Genomic DNA, 22,274 nt, shown 5'->3' with positions numbered 1-22,274 from the left:
TACCTTGCCCTCCTCCACTAAAGTCCTATATTTATGGTGGGAATGGTAAATGTGGTCTGGCTGTTTAAACCAGTTTTATGTTATTCTGCCCTGCAATGAAATAAAACCTTATCTTAAGTAGAAAACCATGATAAAAAAAACTGGTCTGTTATAAGGCAGTGGGGTAAAGCATTCTCTTGTATCATTAATTAATTAAATTAATTCAATTCACTCATTGGGAGTTCCCTGATTTTCTTTTCTTTCTTTCTTTCTTTCTTTCTTTCTTTCTTTCTTTCTTTCTTTCTTTCTTCTTTCCTTTTTTTTTACTTACAATAGGATATGACACAACAAAATTGTTAAATAACTTCCAATAAACTTATCATGAGACAAATCCAGATCATTAATACATTGCTTAAAATAGCTTAACACAACCATAACTTTTAGCAACAGAAATTCTCCTTTTATTTATGAACATTGGAAAATGATAAGAGGAAAGTAAACTACCCTGACTTGATCAACACACACTATACACACATGGTAAAATACTCTACCTTCAAATATGTACAAAGATGTATCAGTTAAAATGACAAATTGTGTAAATGTGTCAGCTTTGAAATATATAAATCTACTAAAAGGAAGTTGCCATTATAGTCAAATCTTTTTCCTTTGAGTTAGTATGCAGGGCATAATTAACTCAGATCATTACAATCCAAACTGGAAGAGTCAGCCATCTCTGTAATCCCAGTTCTGTTGCAGACAAGATGTGGAAAATGGACCAATTGCTCATCTTTTTTCACCTGCAATTTGCTCATCCTTCAAAAAATATAAATGTAATACATTTCACATGTCACTGTGCATAACAAAAGAATCTGTGAAAGAGCTGAATAATGCCAAAGATAAAGCATATAGTCCACCAGTATCAGCTATTACCCCTTCCAAAAGCTGCTGGGGATTGTTCTGATTTGATATGGAATTCTTTCAAATATATTTTATGATGCAATGCTAAATCAACAAATTCAAAACACTTCCAAATAAATAATAATGACTTTCTTATCTCACCAAATGCAAAAGTATCAAAAGTGACAACATCACTAACCATTGAGCCAGTAGTGCTCTGAAATGTCCGTTCTGATGTAATGGTGGTCGTGAGTGGGCCCTAGGGACCGCGTGAATGCAGTGTCTTTGCCAAGGAAATCAGAGGCTGTTCCAGAGTAGAGGTACTCATCTGGGAGGAGAAAGGCATACACAAGACTTTCAAGAGTACAGAAGTAGATAGTGTTTCCAATACACAAATTTCACAGTCTGACTCCAAAGATGCTGATTATTTGACATCAGAATATGTTGCTTTGAAATTTCACTTTCAGATGTTGAATAATTACATTACTCAAAGCAGTAACACAGTTAACTTTGAAACACAGATGTTAGAGAATTGGCTATTATATTAAAAAAAGGCCAAATTCTTCTAAAGTATTGCTTGTACATGCACTGGCTTCTCTTGGAATTGTCTTTACTCGTTCTCTTCTCCCCAAAAGAATCCACTTCTCTTTGTAGCAACACACACACAAAAAATGTTTTAAAATTAAAATGCCATAATGAGGAATGGATTGTATAATGTGTATTTACTTAACCAACACAACCTCATTGACCACAAGTTTTCTCTGCCCCACCTCTGTGGAAAGGGAGCTTTCAACACTGAAGTCATTCTGCATAATTATAACATGATGCATTCCTTATCGTTGATCCTGTGTCTAGTAGTGCTGATAAGCTGCCATTCATGAAAAGGGAATTCATAGGCCATTACTGAAATTCCAAACTTTTAAGAAATTATTTATATAAAATGCATTCCTGTGTTTTATAGAGAAGGGAAAAAAGTGAGAAGAGAGAAAGAAAGGAGAAAGAATGGAAAGAGGGCAAAGATAAGAGAGGGAAAAGGAGGAGAGAAAGGATAGGTGGAAGAGGAAGGAAGAAAGTAGACATAGATGGAGAAGCAGTGGATAGTGGAAGGTGAAAGGGAGAGAAGGACAACAGGGGTGGAGGAGACAGAGGAAGAAGATAAGTAGGAGGAAGAAGAGTAAGAGGGGGAGGAAAAGAAGGAGGAGGAGGAGGAAGAGAAAGAGGTGGAGGAGAAAGTGGAGAGGAGGAAGAGGAGGAGGAGAAGGAGGGAGAGGAGGAGGGGGAGGAGGAAGGGGAGGGGGAGGAGGAGGGGGAGGGGGAGGAGAAGAAGAAGAAGAAGAAGAAGAAGAAGAAGAAGAAGAAGAAGAAGAAGAAGAAGAAGAAGAAGAAGAAGAAGAAGAAGAAAAGAACCACCTGAATGAGAAAGACAAGGAAGGGGGCAGAATGGGAGCTGCCAATGTTCCCTAATGGCAGTCAGAGCATTGGGTGGGGAGGGGGGAGGATGAAGACTGAGCCTACAATAGAGTCTGCTGCTCCTTTAAGAACAAAGTCATGGTTCAGGATAAATTTATAGGTGGCAATTTGGGGTTGCACTTAATAGGAAAAAGTAAGTATGAATAATGATCCACAGTGCATTAAAATAATAAAATCCTTATATATGATAATGAGCACATTGTTTACCACTGACATTAAATTTTCTTTAGAAACACAATCTTTAACATTCTACCCTATAGTAAGGGGCCAGGAGTTTGGCCTACTGATACAGTGCTTGCTTAGCATGCATGAAGACCCAGGTTCAATTCCTCAGTACCATATACAATAGAAAAAAATCTGAAAATGGAGCTGTGGCTCAAGTGGTAGACCTCTAACCTTGAGAACACCCAAGGACAATGCTCAGGCCCTGAGTTTAAGCCTCAAGACTTGCAAAAAGTATATTCTATGCTGTATAAGAAATAGTTAAAAGATAACTTTCTAAATTCCTTGGTAATATCTGTCTGCATAAGCTTTTCAATGAATTATTTGAGTCAATTCAACCTAAATAATGTCAGTGGACAACTTTAAAGAAATCAAAGGACATAAAAGTGAGAAATCAAGCTGTGTATATTGGAGGTAGAATAGTACTTTCTACAGCTTTTTTTTTTGGCCAGTCCTGGGCATGAGCTCAGGGCCTGAGCACTGTCCCTGGATTTTCTCAAGGTTAGGGCTCTACCACTTGAGCCACAGCACCACTTCTGGCTTTTTGCTATGTAGGTGGTACCGAGGAATCAAACCCAGGTCTTCGTGCATGCTAAGCAAGTACTCTACCACTAGGCCAAACTCCTGACCCCTTTCTCCAGCCTTTGAACAGGAAAAGTGCTTTTCTGGAATATATGAGGCAAATGGCAATACAATGGTTCATTGCAGAGCAAATTTTTAAGAAATAGAGCAGCATGAGAAACAAATTTGGTAAGAGTAAACTGAGCAAAGCATTGATTTGAAATATAAAAATTTGCATCTGTTTGTGCATTTTGTCCGGAAAAGAACATGAATGTGCAACTTTAAAAATCATGTTATTTTTATCTAAAATTACTTAGGGATTTTAAGAGGGGTCAGCTATGCCTACAGTCTATTTTCTTCAGTTGCTTTTGTTTTTAAATTAACTTGACAGCTAAAATTCCCACATCATCTATTTCTTTTACTGAGATAAATGAACATAAGCAGTACAATTTTCAGAACATGGAGAAAGACATATTCTCACTTTTAAGTGAGATCACTGGTTCCCAGTAAGTGAAAATTAAAATGTCACGGTGCCTCTCTCTTATCTTCTGCTCAAACATTTGACAGACAAGTTACATAGAAGGAGATTAAAGTCAAGAACCAAAGGAAGACAAAAGGAATTTTCATTATGGTTGAAATTTGGAGATCCTGCTGACTTTCTTTAGAATGAGCTTCAGACCACACAGTATTACATTCTTTGAACAAGTCATTCATCTCACATGAGAATGTAAAATGGAGACAGAGTGGGAGAAGTCTAAATGTGCTAGAAAAACATACACCAATTCCCTTAATAGTGAAGTCGAAAAGATGTATTTTAACATAATGTATCTGTGCCTGGTAGCTTGATTCTTTTTATTAATTGACCCAGTAATCAATATATGTTTAACACATACAGCTCACTATAAGAAACTACCAGCTAGCTTGAAATACAACTATATAAGGAAAAACTAAGCCTACTATTACACTAAAAATTAATGAATGAGAAATTTATTTACAAAGCAACTACGTTGACATTGACACATTCAATCTTCTTCTGTTGATAACAATAATCTGCAGAGGAAAATGTGACAACAAAATTGCCTTCAATTAGATAAGGAAATGAGGTTTCATTTACCAGCAAAACCTTACCTGCCATGACGGAAGCAAAAGGTTGCTGTGGATCGAATGGACATTTTAGTCTTCCAGACTCCAAGTTATGTGTGTCTAGTCTGAATATGAGATCCTGTGAAAAGGAACACAAGTGACAGCTGAAAATTGATCCCAGTCAGCAGGAATATGGGAGACAAGAATTAAATTCTAAGTCATATATCCCATGAAAATGAATAAGTATATATCATATACTTCCTGGTGTCTTCGCTCTACAGCCAATACTGCATCTAGCAGGAATCTGTACTCATGTTAGGTCTCTCTTTTCTCAAAATTTTAATGCTAATGTTGAGTAAAGTATTCAGCTTGAAATAGTTACATACTCATAAATTCGTGTACTCTGGACTACACGCAAGTATCAAATGACCACCAAACATACATATTTCTTAAATCATTTTATGGTAAAGGTGATATACAGAGGGTTTATAGTTACATATTTTAAGTTGCACAATTTACTGAGCCAAATAAAACCAACTCTTGCAAATAAAATTATTTATTATATATTTATAATTTCAGGTACCTGATTATGACATATAAATAAGCATCCGCAACTATACCAGGTTACTAAATCTTTATGATTAAAAAAAACTTATGATTTCCAAAAGAAAGAAAGTAAGCAAGAAAGAAAGCAAAGAAGAAAGGAAGGAAGAATGGAAGGGAAGAAGGAAGGAAGGAAAGAAGGATAGAAGAAAAATGTCTTAAGACAGGTAGCTTGTTTTCAAAGGTGTTGAGATATAGAGGGAAAGAAAATCCCATTATAGTATTTTCACTATTGTAAAATCCCTGCACACAATAAAGCCACATAGTTATTTTGGCTGAAACTTCTATTTTTACAACAGTGGCCACAGATGGAATGACATTGGCAGACTTCTAATATTCAGAAAATAAAACAACATTGTTACATTCAACTGTCCAAGAAAAATATGCATGTATAATGAATATAGCCCCATGAGTCTGAGTATTTCATAACAATGACAACATTTCCATGAAGCACAAAGACAGATGACATGCCCTATTTACCCACTAGAGGAATCCGTCACATCAGACTTTCTAGATGGAATATCTACAAAAGTTCAGTGAGGCACACGTGTTTGGCTTCTATTTACATAGAAAGCAGGCCATGAAGCAATACAGAGAGAGAGAGAGAGAGAGAGAGAGAGAGAGAGAGAGAGAGAGAGAGAGAGAGAGAGAGAGAGAGAGAGAGAGAGAGAGAGAGAGAGAGGGACAGAGACAGAGAGAGACAGAGAGAGAGAGAGACAGAGAGAGAGAGAGAGAGAGACAGAGAGAGAGAGAGAGAGAGACAGAGAGAGAGAGAGAGACAGAGAGAGACAGAGAGAGACAGAGAGAGAGAGACAGAGACAGAGACAGAGACAGAGAGACAGAGAGAGAGAGAGGGAGGGAGGGAGGGAGGGAGAGAGAGAAAGAGAGAGAAATAAATGAATTATTCCTTGCATTATGCTGTCACTTGTAACTATTATTACTCCAGGAAAAATTGTAATAGAAATTAAATACCCTGATTAGCAGTCAATATTTCCTTAAATTTTTAAGCCAGTACACTTTAACACTGGCAGTATTCTCACTTAACAAATAAAGGGTACTCACAAGGGCCCAGAGCTTCACACACATTGTCTTACTGAATTCACACTTCAATTCAAGCAGTATGGCTACTCTAATAATTCTAGCTTTACCTGTTATAATATTGAGGACAATTTCTCACTGAGCATGAAAGGATGCTAATAGAAGGTAGAATAGCAAGGGCTTGAACTCAGGGCTATCCCTGAGTTAGTGATATCATATGATCTAGTCTCCTCATTCAAACTCATAGATTTAACATTGTCAATTTATAGACTCACTGCTACCATAGAATGCATGATCAAATCTGAATGTATTTACATTCAACAGGCTTAGTCGAAGTTTTGGAAAAAAAAACTACACATTTAGGTCATGTATCACAACTATGTTTTGGAATAGAGGCATAGTGCTGGGAAATACGATGAGATAGTTTCATATCATCATGCAATGATATACTATATATCTAAAGGTATATCATTTTCTTCACATTAAACAAATTTGCTTACTCTAAAGGAAGAGTTGTAAAAGGAAGAATTAACTGGATACTTAATCCCCAGAAGATAAATAAAAACACTAGATTGTATCTTGAAAAATGGCTTACTGTATTATAGTTACTAGAAAACACATTCTTAAAATTGTAGTCTTGTGTTGTTAAATACAGTGCTGTAAAATGGATATCTGTGGGAACTGAGCATGAGTACAAAAGGAATAAACTGATCTCCTGAATCAGTCAAAGACAGCTATAGGAAAGTGACATTAAATAATAATAATAATAATAATAATAATAATAATAATAATAATAGCCAGTTGTGGTGGCTGACTCCTTTAATTCTAGCTATTCAGGAGGCTGGAATCTGAGGATCCCAGTTCAGAGCCAGCTTGGACACTAAAGTCTGTGAGACTCTTATCTCCAATTAACTACTACAAAACTGGAAGTGGTGCTATGGCTCAAGTTTTGAGTCCATAGCCTTGATCCGAAGAGCTCAGGGATAATACCCAGGGACAGAGTTCAAACCCCACGACCAAAAAATAAAATAATAATAATAATAATAATAATAATAATAATATACTCCCTGAGAGGAATTACTGAAGTTTTTAGATTTGAGAATTTTACTTTATATAATTTATCCTTAGAAATTCCTTCTGTCTGGGGCCGGGAGTTTGGCTTAGTGGTGGACTGCTTGCCTAGCATGCATGAAGACCTGGGTTCCATTTCTCGGTACAACATACATAGAAAAAGCCTGGAAATGGTGCTGTGGCTCAAGTGGTAGAGCTCTAGCCTTGAGAAAACCCTCAGGCCCTGAGTTCAAGGCCCAGAACTGGCCAAAAAAAAAGAAAAAAAGAAATATCTTCAGTGTAGTTGCAGTAAAAACACTTGTCAGGACTCTACACATTTTTTTTTTAAATCTTGTTACAGAAGTAAAGACGTACATAACCAGGCTCCAGTGCTTCATACTGACAATCTTAGATACTCAGAAGCTAAGATCTTAAGACTGGGGTTAGATGTCAGTCTAAGCAGAAATGTACTCTTAGATTCTAATCTCCAATTATACGCCAAAATGCCCAAAGTGGAACTGTGGCTCAAATGGTAGAATGCTAGCTTTCAGCACAAAAGCTTAGGAAAGAGCTCAGGCCTTGAGCTCAAGCCCAAGGTCTGGTACAATTAAAAACAACAACAACAACAACAAAAAAAAAAAACAGAGATAAGTAGGTAAGAATAATAAGATACTAAGTGAATTAGAATAATAGTAAGAAAATAACGAGTACTAAGAGACAAAGTTATTGTCAGTGTCTTCTCTACCTAAAGATGAGATGGTAGCCACAAAGGGGAAATCTTATACAAAGAATTTTCTTCTAACCCCTTTATTGAACAATTAAACATAACACAAATATTTTTGAAAGTCTTTATCTCCCTGCTTATCTGCAGAATAAGTGAATATTGTGTAAGGAATGGACCAACTACTATGATAGAATATATACAAGTAATTGATTTTTATTTTTATTTTTTTATTTTGGTCAGTCTGGGGCTTGAACTCATGGCCTGAGCATTGTCCTTGGGCTTTCTCAAGGCTAGAGTTCTATCACTTGAGCCAACAACCACTTTTTTCTATGTATATGGTACTGAGGAATTGAACCCAGGTCTTTGTGCTTGCTAGGCAAGCACTCTGCTACTAAGCCAAAATACTAGCTTCTGTTGCTTTTTTTTTTTAATTTTATATTCAAAATAATCCTGAAAGTATTTACTATTACAATCATCATTATTTTACTGAATAAGCATAAGCTTAGAAGGTTTATGCACTATGTATGAGGCAATGAAAAGGTAGTAACCAGAGCCATTTTAACCTTGACTGTGAATGTTTATGCTATGATTAGAAGTTGTTGACAGCAACTCTCTCCTCAATCCCATATCCAACTACCCTGTTGGCACAACTTACTGAACAGTTGGATATTCTATATCCAATTGGTAATTCACCATTTCCTCCACAAACTTGTTACTGCCCTGATCTCAGTAAATACAATCTTTTTTTTTTTTATCAACTCACCTGTTTTCATCTTAGTCTTAGTTTTTCCCTTTCTTCTAAATGCCTCACTAAACTAAATGGCACACCTTAGAGGATGCCTTCCTCTAGCGCCTTTTTATACTATTTTTGCTTTTATACTATTTTACTTTAGGAGACTGTTACCTATTTGAAAATGGAAAGGGCTTCTAAACTTCTAGGAACAAATAAACCCAGCAATTTCATGAAACTAATGATTCATAAAACAGTTAATATATTGAAGCAGGACTGCCATCTAATTAATTACTTGTACTCCTGACCAGCCTGAAAACTAGTTTTAATATCCCCATTCACTCATAATTCTCTCATTCAGAGAACTTGTAAATTTGATTGCCCCTGGGTTTCTTGACAGTCCCAGGCTAAGTAATTAGCTCCATGTAAACTCCCTTTCAGCTTGTGTGACTTTTAAGGAGTTGTGGAACACTGTTTGCTTCCCTCAGCAGGTTGGGAGTTTGCCCTTTAGCCTCAAGCCTGAAAACACACTGGAGCTGTGGAGCTATCTCATATAATTACACCCTATGTTAGGAGCTGCTCCTATATATTACCCTTCATCAAAGCTAGGCAAGAGAACATTACACCAGCCTCTTAAGAATGATGGATGCAGTTGCCAGTTCTCCTAGTGATTCAGAGATTTAGCTACCAAGGTTCCGTTTTTTTCTTATACTTGGGACTGGGCTGGTTGAACAAACTGGTTAAAGAAGAAAATTTGCTGGGCCAAAGTTGTGGGTTTAATCTCTGCATGAATCAGTTAAATCAATGTAAAGAAACCTGTTCCAGAGCCCCACATTTCACTTTCAAACACACAGGCAATTATTTTGCAAGTATGTGTGGTCAATCATGAGAATTATATATATAAACATGAGGATAACGGGGTATACAAAGAACGAGTTTAGGAGCTAAGTGGGCAGACTGTACTCTAGGTTCGGTGTGCCTTGGTTCAGTTCATTGCCAGGCCACTTATTAGGTAGGTGACCCTTGAAAATGTAATTATTTTTCCACTGAGACTTCATTTTTTCTATATCCTATATACCAGGAATTACAATGATTCTAACCTCATTAAGCATTTGTGAAATTCCAAAGAAATTATTTACATAATACATGACATTGTCTATGATACAGAGAGTACTTCACTAATTTTACTTTAAATTTCCTAAGTCTGCATCTTTTTCATCTATTTAACATGTGAATATTCGAAACACACACACACACACACACAGAGTTTCTATAGTCTGTTACTGAGCACTGAACTCTGTGCCTCCTGAGTGTGGTATTGCAGACATGTGTCATTATACCTTATTCTTCTACTATGTAAATTTAGCTGAGTAAACATAATAAAATCAGTGTAACTATGGCTATTCATATACATTTTTTTAATTATGTAAATACTCTTTATTGAATATCCACTGCTGTAAATATGCATAAAAAGTCAATGTTAATAAATAGGAAAAATAGAATTATTTTAAAAATATAATTCCATTGCAACATCTTAAGAAAACTGGATATCTGCCATTTTATACCATACTGTACTAGAATACTATATATAAAGAGAACTCAAGGGAAATGAAAGGTATGCAATGAAAACAAGCCCAGAACATTTTTTACTACTGATTTTCATTATCTCATTAAAATAAATTTTAGTAATAAAACATTGTTAAGCAGTAAAAAATTTAAAAATAACAATCTATGCCATGATTATAAATCATATAGTATATTCAATATAAATTTTAATTTTATATTTAAATGTCTTCTTGATGTTATATTAAGCAATGATATATTATGTTAAATAAGGTATGTTTTTTAATCCTATTGCATCACATTACCTCCTTGTAGACTCCAACGTCGATGTATCCACACATGGGATGAAACGCTCCAGTTCCACACACGTAAATGTGAGTCTTGTTATAGGGTTGAAGCACCCGGATGAAATTTGCACATTCTGTCTATTAGGCATAAAAATGAAAGCTGTTAGCATACAATTTAAAACATTCTCCATAGTCCATCTTGTATAACAGAAAATTTTAGAAGATTTACGAAAGAGATTTAAATACCTCACTTACCCACAAAAAAGGAAAGAAAATACAGAAACTTGTTTAAAAGAGTGGGAGGAGGGGCGGGGATTTGGCCTAGTGGTAGAGTGCTTGCACAGAGACCCAGGTTCGATTCCTCGGTACCATATACATAGAAAAAAAAAAAGCCGGAAGTGGTGCTGAGGCTCAAGTGGTAGAGCTCTAGCCTTGAGAAAGTCCAAGGACAGTGCTCAGCACTGAGCTCAAGCCCAGGACTGACAAAAAAAAAAAAAAAAAAAAGAGTGGGAGGAGGTTAAGTGGCAGAAAAATCGTGGGAGGGGGTAACAGTGTTTGACAAAAAATGTACTCACTGCAGGGGGAGGGAAATGGGGACCACAACATGAGAAAGGGTATCAATGTTTGGGAAGTAATGTACCTTCTACCTGGTAAAATCATATTATTTATTTTTTTTATTTTTATTTATTTATTTATTTTTTATTTTGCCAGTCCTGGGGTGGAGCTCAGGGTCTTGGACTTTCTCAAGGCTAAAGCTCTACCACTTGAGCCTCAGCACCACTTCCGGCTTTTTTCTAAGTATGTAGTATCGAGGAGTTGTACCCGAGTCTTCGTGCATGCTAAGCAAGCACTCTACCACTAGGCCAAACTCCCAGCCCTGGTAAAATTATATTAGGTGAAGTAAGCCAGACTCAAAGGAACATAGGCCCAATAGTCTCCCACATTTGTCATAATCAGTAGAAACCTTGGGCTCTCCTAGCAGAGATTTACAATAGAAAAAAATCTAGAGACATAATGCCAAATAGTATGACACTAAATGTAAGGACCTCCAGGATAAGGAAACAAAAGCCATATAATGAGTGTTGTCCTTAATGTACTATGTTATCTCTCATGTCTTTTGCCATCCCTTGATTATCTTATATTGTTACAATATTTCACCTTGCTATCTAATGTATTTTATGTGCTTAATTGGTTATTTGAAAATGGATAGGGAAGGGGGGAATCAAGATGAGCTGGGGGGGGGAGGGAAATGGGGACCATGAGAAAGGGTATCAATGTTTGTGAAGTTATGCACCTTATATCTGGTGAATATAATGTAATCCTTCTATCAATCATAATAAAAATTATTAAAAATATATATATGAAAAAAGAAGTGTATTCACTGCCTTATATATGAAACTATAATCCCTCTATACATCACCTTGATAATAAAATTAAATGAGTGTCTTTAAAGCCTTCTGAAATTATATATATATGTATATATATATATTTAGCCAATTGGTGTTAGAATACCTATATCTCCAAATGGTTCTGAAAGAGACCAAGAGATTGTTTAGACACAGAATATGAATGACACATCCAACATTTCTTTCAAGTAGAGAATAAAACCTGTGATTTTCTAATGCTATTGAGTATTTCCAATGAACTCACATTGTTAATATTAACATCTATTCTGACTACACTGAAACACTGACCAAAATATTGAACACAAATGTGAATTCTTCTATTTGTATCCTATTATCATTTAGTATTATGGAGTTTCAATTCAACATGCCAACCTATGACAACAATGCATTTTGATCAATGTCACCTCTTCCATTGTTCTGAATCACATTCTCTTTGAATAAAATGCTTTACTATTTGTTGCTAATTATTTTTCTATGCTGCAGACTTACTCGTTCTCTTTTGTTTTTCCCATGAACATTGTTATATACCAAGTAGAACTGTTGAAGATTGTTATAGTTCTTATTTTACAGTTACATACTCCTAAACATCCTTATTTATGCCCTTATTATCTTTGAAATTAACCAAATTTAGGTACACAGGCTTAATTTGGCTGCATTGATTCTTCATATAATTTATTATTATCTTCACAAAATTATTGGAATCCATATTTAATCATGGCTCTATGATTCCCGACCCTTCTAAACACTTATAAAATGCAAGGTGCACCTTAAATTAACAAATAATTATGTTAAATGCAAAGAAGGCAGGTGTTCATTAAGGAAAATGGAAATCTATTATGAAGCAAGTAATTGTCATAGGAAAAGTCCAGTTTCACATTATCTGCCTGGATATAGTATTGTAACCAATCATCAAGGATCACTCTGTGAGAGCTCCCAGAAGGACTATACTTTAAAAAGCAAAAAGGACAAAAAAAGTACAGTGATTTAACTATTAGAATTTTCAAAATTGAATGAAAATTTTAAGAAGACAATGTCTTAACATTTAGAGCTGTTCTAATTGTTAGCACCTCAGCTGCTCAGGAGGCAGATAAGAGGAGATCTTCAGTCCAAGGCAAACAGAAGTAAAAACTATAAATATGACAATCTTAATCTATAAACCAAGGTTGGTGGTGCATACCTATGGGCTCAGCTACAAAGGAGGTGTAGGCTGGAAGATTATGATCTGAGGCTAATCGTGGGGTAAAAATATATGAGATCAAATTTAAAAATGACTAAAGCCAAAGAGCTAAGGGGGAGAAGGCACAGATGGCAGGATGTCCCCCTAACAATTGCATCCACCTAAATTTACCCCATAGTCCTAACAAAAAAGATATCATTAAGACAATTTCCTTGGAGCATACTATATTATGTCACTTTTCCAAGTCACCAAGTGACTAATAATAGTTTGTATTTTTCTTGTAGAGAAGCACCATACCAAAATAGTTTCACATTTTTTAACACTGTATAAGGAGATCTCAAATGAAAATCTAACTCAGAAAGAAAACCTCCCTTACTTATAGTTTTGAACAATGGAGAGAATAATATGAAGGGAAAAAAAGGCAAGAGAATAAAGTGTAAACAAACCTATGCTCACCAGATAAATTTTAATGAAGCCTTCATAGCTTAGACAGGAAGCTTATAATTATTTTCTAGCCTTCACTCCTACTCACTGACGTAACTGGTTTGTTCTCATCGTGGGATTTACATCAGAATGTGATGTACAGGGAAACCATACACTGAGAGAAAGAAGTAATCAGCCAGGCAGGGGGTAAGGGCAAGGGAGGTGAGAAGTGTCACTGTTCCTTACTTTATCATTTTTTCAAAAGCTTAGGTTTTTGTTATTGTTTTTGTTTTATCAATGAGGTAACATAAAGGGCAGTTTCATGTGATTTGTAGTGAAATGCTTGTGGAAAGAAATAAAATTAATCCCCTTCCACATAATAAATTATATGATCAAGCAAGTGAGGGCCTTTGAGATTAAGTACTGATTCAAATGATAAAGTCCAAGGTGAAGTTTTATGCAGTAAAAGCTCTGAATCACCATGAAATATTTTTGCCTTCTGTAACCATTTTAAGGGGGATTTTTTTGAAATGTAATCAAACCTGGAAAACAACCTGCGAAGCTAGTTCCTAAGCTTGATGAGATATTATCTAAAGTTAAAATTTGGAATCCTTCTCCTCTCTGACAAGGCTGACTGGGAGCAGAGCAAAGCATGGGACAGGTTAAATTATCATATAGAATTTACATCTTAAAAAAAAGAAGGGGCCAGGAGTTTGGCCTAGTGGAGAGGGCTTGCCTAGCATGCACGAAGACCCAGGTTTGATTCCTTGGTACCACATACATAGAAAAAAAGAAGCCAGAAGTGATGCTGAGGCTCAAGTGGTAGAGCGCTAGCCTTGAAACAGTCCAAGGACAGTGCTCAGGCCATGAGTTCAAGCCCAGGACTGGCAAAAAAAAAAAAAAAAAGAAGAAGAAGAAGAAGTAAAAAGCAAGAAAAGTCTCCTGATCAGTCAAGATTTTCTGCAGGCAAGTTTGAGTTTGTAGTTTGCATTTGTAGTTTCTTAAGTCTAGAGACAGTGGATACACATAGGTTGCATTAAGGAAACAAATCTGTATGAAGCCAGTGTATGAGAGTACCAGAAATGATAAAATATATTTTTTACTTAAAATACTTTGAAGCCAATTTTCAACCAAACAACCTCTTACTACAGAGGTTTAATCTCAGGGATTATGTGTTGTTTCCTTATTTATGAACAAAGTTTCGCTTAAATATCATGATCAATAATTAACTTGATTTAATTCACTGAGAGACTTGGCATGACTACTGATGGTGGCATAGTTCTCTGAGGCATGAAGAAAGATAACTTGGAGAAGCAGCCTTTTACACTTGGTAAAAGCTGGCTAATTTATCAGTTCTTGCACACAACAATGACAATTATTATATAAAATCAATCTAGTAAGCAATATATTTAAATTTGGAAAAATATTACATTACTTTACTCTTCTCTATTCTTCCTCTCTCCTTTTCTACTCAAACAGATAATCTTATTGGAAAAAGAAAAGAGAGAGAGAGGAAAGAATCATTTCCTTAATTATCTCAATAATGTTATCTCAGTGTTTCCTGTCTTATGAAAAAATTTTTGTTGTTATGAAAGTTGTTACAAACTTAATATCTATAGAAAAACTAAGCTATTATGAACATTTTGTTTTAATTTTCTTCTCAGAAATCTGGAAATATACTAAAACTAAGCCTTGTAAGTCTTGAGACTTACATGAATTGCAATTAAATCCAATAAATATTACATATTAAAATGGCAGATTTAAATTTATTTAGATTAAAAATATTGGGTTATATATAATTCTGTTGTGTGGTTTATTTCTGTGTGTTTTACTTGGTATGTCTTTGGTGGTATTTTGGGAGTGGAATATAGGGCCTCAAGTCTTGGCAAGTTTTTACCACTGAGCAGCATATTGTATTCATTAAACATTCTTGAAATCAAGATGCAGTTTTCAAACAGACCTCAGTGTTTAAAGGTATCAATGTTGGCCTAATAATGTTTAAAATATTTTTTAATTGCTACCACTTCAAAATAAATATATACAAATTCCAACACACCAGCAAGGTAGGATGATCTATATCTATGTTTGCAGCTCTCAGGAGAAGAAAGGAGAAGTACAAGAACAGCTCAGGCTCCTAGTAAGATGCCATATTGAAAACTAAAACATAAAAAAATACAGTATTTCTCCTGATTATCTGATATATTATATATATATGTGTATTTGGTTATTTGAAGTTGGATAGGGAAGAAAGGAAAACAAGATGAGGGGATGGGGTGGGGGGAGGAAAATGGGGACCAAGACTCGAGAAAAGGTATCAATGTATGTGAAGTAATGCACCATCTATCTGGAGAATATAATGTAACCCTTCTATTAATTACAATAAAAATACATCAAAAAATACAGAATTGAAGCTTCAATAGTAAAGACATCTAAAGAGCAAATATCATTTGCAATAAAACAGCTAGACAAACATTGTTTTGGTTGTGAGGTTTGAACTCAGAGCCTGTGTACTGTCCCTGCTCTTTCACTAAAGGCTAACACACTTATCACTTTGAGCTGTACAGCTCCACTTCCAGGTTTTGAAATGTTAATTGGAGATAAAAGTCTCATAGGGATGTCTCTGCCCAGTCTGGCTTTGAACTATGTCCTCAGATCACAGCCTCTTGAGTAGTTATGACTATTGTAGTGAGCTACTGGCAGCTGGCTGAGACAGATATTATTGTTAAAATATTGTCTATATCTCAAAGGAAATAACTGATAATTGGAAAAATATAGTCATAATACACTCCTTAACACATATTCATTTGATATCCATCTATTGATCAATCTATTTCTCTATCTATATGTGCTCATATATATGTTCAGAAACTGGAAATAATTAGTAAGCTAAAGAAAAATACTGCAATTGCAAACAAAGAATTTGAGAATATCCATTAAAACATAATTTAACAAGTGAGAAATATTTAGTATTTGTAGTGATGAAAGGATTTCAAGTTAAAATGGCAAAAATAATTTTCCTCTCATTAGTAAAGCTTACATAGTTAAATCTTTGTTATAGAGTCATGCAAAAATATTTGTTCTAAGCTGTATCAAATATTAGCAACATTATGGAAAAATATAGATTTTATAATCACACACTTCTGTTTAGAATATGAGGCGAACTTTGTATAGGGCAACTTAGCAATGTGCATCAAGATTTTCTTGTTCTTAACTAGTAAAGACTATAATCATAGATCTTCACAATTTATATATATATATAAAGTTCTTCTTGTGCAGCATCAAATGTAATAGTAAAAACATCAAGTGTCTAACAATAGGATTTATGTCATACTGCATAAAGTATGCAGGTTAGCTATTAAAAATAGTGTTAAAAATTTAATGACAGAAAATGTTTATGGCAGTCTGTAAAGTGGAAAAAAAGTTTTAAAAGATTTTTGTATACAACAATTTCATTTTTTTTATTGTTGGAGTAACATGCAGAGGATTTATAGTTACATTTGTCAGGTAGTAGGTGCATTACTTCTTACATATTAATACCCCTACTCATGTTTTTGTCCCCATTTCCCTCCCCCCATCCTTTTCCAATAATCTTGTTTTCCCCCCTTCCCTTTCCTATTTTAAATAAACAAACATATATAAAATATACCAGGTAACAAAGTCAGATACAGTAACAATATGAGATTAACCAAAGGCAAAATAAGAGAAATAACACAGTACATTAAGAACAACAATCACACAAGATAAAGCTCTTGTTTCCATATCCTTTCATTTAGTCTCATCCTACACAACTTTATGAACCTAGCTTTTGAACTATTTTAATCCTCTGCTAGGAGAGTCATAGATATGTACTAATTATTACAAATGAGGGAAACCATTGAACCTATATTCCTTTAAAATAATAAAGACATAAGATAGAAGAATAAACCTCAGAGAATCACCAGCTCTCTCTGAATATCCTCTATAGGAGAGGAGGTAATCATAATTTGCTTTCTCATATGTCATTTGCAAACTTTCTACAATAAACACTATTTTCAGCTGAGATTTTTGTTCAAAGTAAGAACAAAGAAGTAATATAACCAGAGAATTTGTAGCTTGAAGAGCCTTTTCTCTATGTAATGTCTCCATTGAGTAGGCTGGCCTGTCTGCAGTTAAGCTGACAAACAGAGCCCAGGGAGACTTCAACTTTCTTTTGTCTGGACTGAGTTGTTCAACCTGTTTCATAGTTAGGACTAAAGACATTTTTTTGTGGCTTTCTTTTGAATAACCTACTCTTGAACAGAAGCAAAATACCTGTCACCTCTTCCTTGGATTTGACTCTGCTTAAAAAAAGTAAAACAGTTCCCTTATTTTCATCATCATTCATTACCTCCCCACTCCAATTAGCTAAGTTTATTATAGTGAATAATTCACTCTTTTTCTTTTATATAGTACGTTTGTGTAAAGGGACAGTCTTTCCAAACACTTGTTAATCCTAAACACACTCTTGGAAGTAGGTAAAAATTACTAGAGAGGAGGGAGGAGGGAGGGCAATGCTAAAGGTAATAAAAGAAGTCAATAAAACTACAAATTTGTCTCAGTATTCTTTTGGTTAAACTTAAGTCACATTGTTCAAAAGAATAATCTACGTTATGGAGAGAATGAAGAGAGGAACATTTGAGAGGCTTACAGTGATCCTATTAGTAGATTTTAGACTGTTAACTAGAAACACAGATTATGTGGCCAGACTTCTGAATTTAATTTCTGGCTCTAGTATTTTCCAGGAGGTGATATTGAGACAGTCACTTAATTTTTCTTTCCTCTTTTCTTTCTGTGTGTGTGTGGGGGAGGGGGAGGGGGGGGCTTGAACTCTGGGCCTGGGCAGTGTTCCTGAGCTCTTCAGCTCAAGGCTACAGCCCTAACCCTTGAGCCACAGCGCCATTCCCGGTTTTCTAGTAGTAGTTAATTGGATTACAGGTGTGAGCCACTGTCCTGTCCTGGGGAATTTTTCTGGCTGACATTTTCTCCTCCACAGGGCAAAGAACAATAATAAAATCCCATGATACAGTGTTTTGAAAAGTTCAAATTAGATTGTAAATGGAAGGTACTCAAAGTGGTTTGTTCATTGAACTTAATAACTGCGATTAAAGTATTAACTATGACCAATAAAAGTTTTTAAATGATAAAAAGTTCAGGGACAAAGGCATTTGCTCTAATTTTTAACTTCCAACTTAATAGAGTCTAGCAAAAGGAAAAATACACTCCAAATCTCTAATCCAGGTTTAAAACTGCATATCTTAAGTTAGAGGTGATTAGTAGCACAGAAACAGAATTGAATTAGATAAGTACTGTAGAGAGAGTCCTGTGTGCTGGAGAATCCCATCTCCAGAAAAGCAATCATCCTTTGCCTTACTTACTAAGAGGGACAAAGAAGTTACTGTATAACTGGACTTAGTGAGCAAATTGAAGGAAAGCATGGTTACAGTGTAAAACTTTACCTATTATATGACCTTGAGTGCTTGTGTCCCATCTCACCCATGGGAAAGCTGGCATTAGTCTGTGTACATAGTAAATTGAACACAACCTTTTTCTACTGGTTTCTTTAGAGAATACTCATTACCGGCCATAAATAAAATATCAAACATATTCATAGAGGTTTGCTGCTTCTCCTGCTTATTTGACAAAATTGCTTTGAAATAGCTTGTCAGTTCAAGAAATAATTGACCCCCATTTTTTTTCTTCAGATCTGGGAGGCTTCTTGTCTTGTATAGAACAGGGGAAATCTATCACATCAGTAGGAGAAAAATATATTTTTTTTCTAGAAGAGTCTATCCATTTTCTTTTTTCCTTAGGAAAAAGTAAATCTCTATCCTATCACATCTGATAATATCACTGATATGTTTCTGTTAACATGAATGTCTAAGAGAAGATCCCACTTAATAAGTGAATGGAAAATCAGATTATCCCACAAATTCATTATGTTTTTATTATTCTGTTTATATTCTGGCTTGAGGCTCATGATTACATAGAAGTGGTCATCTGACTCATGCACTGAGAGGTCCACAGAATAGTTAGTGTATGAGTGTCATATACATGTACACCATGTAAAATTCTTGCTGGTGACCAGGAAAGTTAACCTCATGTCTCTGATTCCTACTCTTCTGAGATTCTCTTCACTTCATTAGGAATCTATATTCATTTAAAAAAAATCTATGTTTTTACATAAACAGACTATTGGCTATTATTAAATATGGATGGGCCATCCCGCTTACTACCATTGAGTTTATGTGATTAAGGGCAGCAATAGAGCATGTGGTACAAGTAACTTCAAAATTTCCATGTTTTTACCCAAGGCTGGAGTCTATTTTCCTTTTGAATTACATTCAAGCAATGATTTACTTTGCTTAAAATAATAGTCATAGGAGGACGTAAGATAGGTAAAATAACTTGACGAGTAGACAGATCAATCTGTAAAGCACAAAACATCCAAACAGAACTGCATCCAAGATTCATAGTTTAGTCTTAGTACTACTACTAAGTGTTTGTACAGTCCTTATAGTGGTTTGATTTACAATCTTATTATTAAAACCATCTATGTGATTGTCTGAATGATTTCACATTAGCTATTATTCAGCAAACATGAAGCTGAGTTATTTCTCTTTTTTATGCCAGAATTCATTCTTTCTGAACCAATTTGACTTTTTATCACTATACAAAAGTCTTTTGGTTATTATAAAGTTAACTTCAAATTAAGTATCAACACTGGTCATTTTGTGTACACTTACAAAATGCATGTACATTAATAATATATGCATCTCTTAAAATGCAGTTTTACTTAATGGTTTATTTTTAATGTTTTAACATTTTAATATACCATATAAAGAAAGTAATAATATTTAGAATTTTCAATATTAGTACCCATTTAGAAAAGACATTTTTAAACATTCCTACTTACATTAGCATCTTTCCCAGCCAATTTACATAATTCTACCCGTTCTTTAGGAGCAGGCCAATAAATCTGTAAAACATTTCAAGGTAAGGTAAGGATCAAAATACATTCAGCATCATTTAGTCAATAATTCTTATTAGAGATGTCAATCAGTCTTACTAAAAATAAGTAGGCATTGTAGAAGTTCAGCAAAAGTTTTAATTGTGATATATTTTAGAGCTTTTTTGCTTCTTAACCATTAGAATAAATAGTTTATTTTAAAGTAATAATTTTGATTATCAGTAAGATATTTAAAAAATAAATTTGTCCTTAATTTAAATAAAAATAAATGAAAAATATTTAAAATATACATATAATGATACAGAATATACTTGCATAGAACTACAAGAAAATATGTTAAGACAACAATTTTACAATATAAATTTAACACGTCTATCTACTTATACATTTGTGTGTGTGCTTATGTATGTGTGCATGGTGTATGCACGCTTGTGTTTATAGAATGATGTGTAAGACAGAAGCAAGAAGAGACAAAATGGTCTATATAATTATGTAAAGAAAGAAATTAAGATATTAACTCTTATTATGAATGAAATAAAAACTATTTGATACCTAGCCACAAGTTAGAAGTATGTTTGCATGAAAACAAAGGAAATTCTTTTTTTTCCTATTTTTTTATCTGTCATGTGGCTTGAACTCAGGGCTTGGGTGCTAACCCTGAGTTCTTCAGCTCGGGTTAGCCTTCTACCACTTGAGCTACAGTGCCACTTGTGGTTTCCTGGTGGTTAATTGGAAATAAGAGTCTCACAGACTTTCCTGCCTAGACTGGCTTTGAATGGCAATCCTCAGATCTCAGGCTCCCAAGAAGCTAAGATTATAGGCCTGAGCCACCGTGCCTGGCAGGAAATTCTTAGACTCTGAAATTCTTAGATCATTTCAATTGACCTGTCAGTTTATCTGAGAATGTCTCACACTTAGATCTCAAAGATCTGTGCCATTTTGCATTCCACAAGACATTTACAAACATTTCTCTTTTGCTGAATCTTTGTCAGAATTCAGTGCCATTGGGCTAAGATTGTGGCCTCATGGTAGAGTGCTTGCCTAGCATGCAGGAAGCCCTGGGTCGATTCCTTGAAGCCACATACACCTCAACTGGTGGAGCAATAGCCCTGAGAAAGCCCAAAGACAGTACCCAGACTCAAAGTTCAAGCCTCAGGACTAGAATAAAAAATGGTCACCATAAGTTCAAAGGCATCCTTGGCTGAATAAAGACACCGCCTCAAACGTGCAAAATCAACCAACCAACCAACCAACTACACACCAAAAGAACAAAATAATAAGTTTATAAACCTTTTTTTTTAACTTTTGAAAGTAATCATTTGTGGCTGACATCATATAAACAAGTTTCCATATTTTATAACTTTACTGACCTAACAATTTAAATATGTAAGTGTAAATGCAGACATTATAATATTTCATGCTTTCTCATTTTCAAGGAATTAGATCTTTGCAGTCTAGAATTAGATCATTCCAGTGAGATGATAAATTCCTTGAATATCTCTTCCATCTGCTCATATGCTGTAGAGTTACATATTAAATACTTTTAAAACAGATCAATCAATATTTCTGCATATATTGAAATCAATGATCTAGTTATTTTTCCTTGAATTGACTTGATAATCCCTAAAATCCAAAGTAATTCTTTTTTTTTTGCATTGTAGAGCATTTTTATTTCACTTTGGAAAAGTAAAAGTAGTCAGGAAGAAGTCACAAATCAAATCCTAAAATGTCCTTAACAACTGCAATTCCATTCATGAATCATGCTCTTTTTAACAGCCCCCATACATGTTATACAGTTCACAAGTAGTTATCATTTAGTAAGTTAAAAAAAATCTTTTTTATATAATTATTTAATGTTAGGCAAGCAACCAAAGCCCTCAAATAATGATAAAGCCTTGTAGCAACATTCACAAGAAATATTAATTATATCTGTTCCATGTTTCCTCTTCAGAGAAACAATTTAATTGACTGAAGTTAGCCAGAGCAAGGTCAGTCAAATACCCTTTGGCCCAATTCAGAGATGCCTAAGCAGCTGAATAGGACACCCAGAGGAAGTTGCAAAGTATTCCTAAAACC

General features: G+C 34.8%; 1 protein-coding gene across 1 annotated transcript in view; it reads right to left on the bottom strand.

The window, feature by feature from the left end:
• Positions 1–22,274, bottom strand: part of Sema3d (semaphorin 3D) — a 156,478-nt gene that overhangs the window by 61,914 nt on the left and 72,290 nt on the right. Inside the window, exons 4-7 of the mRNA XM_090332887.1 lie at positions 20,145–20,207; positions 10,226–10,345; positions 4,258–4,351; positions 1,076–1,204 (exon numbers count right to left, since the gene is read on the bottom strand). Coding sequence (XP_090189013.1) covers positions 1,076–1,204; positions 4,258–4,351; positions 10,226–10,345; positions 20,145–20,207 — 406 coding nt within the window. The remainder of the gene's footprint in view (positions 1–1,075; positions 1,205–4,257; positions 4,352–10,225; positions 10,346–20,144; positions 20,208–22,274) is intronic.

This window comes from Megascapheus bottae, chromosome 5, assembly GCF_031878675.1.
Source record: "Megascapheus bottae isolate mThoBot1 chromosome 5, mThoBot2.hap1, whole genome shotgun sequence".
Classification (NCBI taxonomy): domain Eukaryota; kingdom Metazoa; phylum Chordata; class Mammalia; order Rodentia; family Geomyidae; genus Megascapheus; species Megascapheus bottae.
The sequence above is the reverse complement of the archived record's forward strand: the minus strand, read 5'-3'. Positions and strand labels throughout refer to the sequence as shown.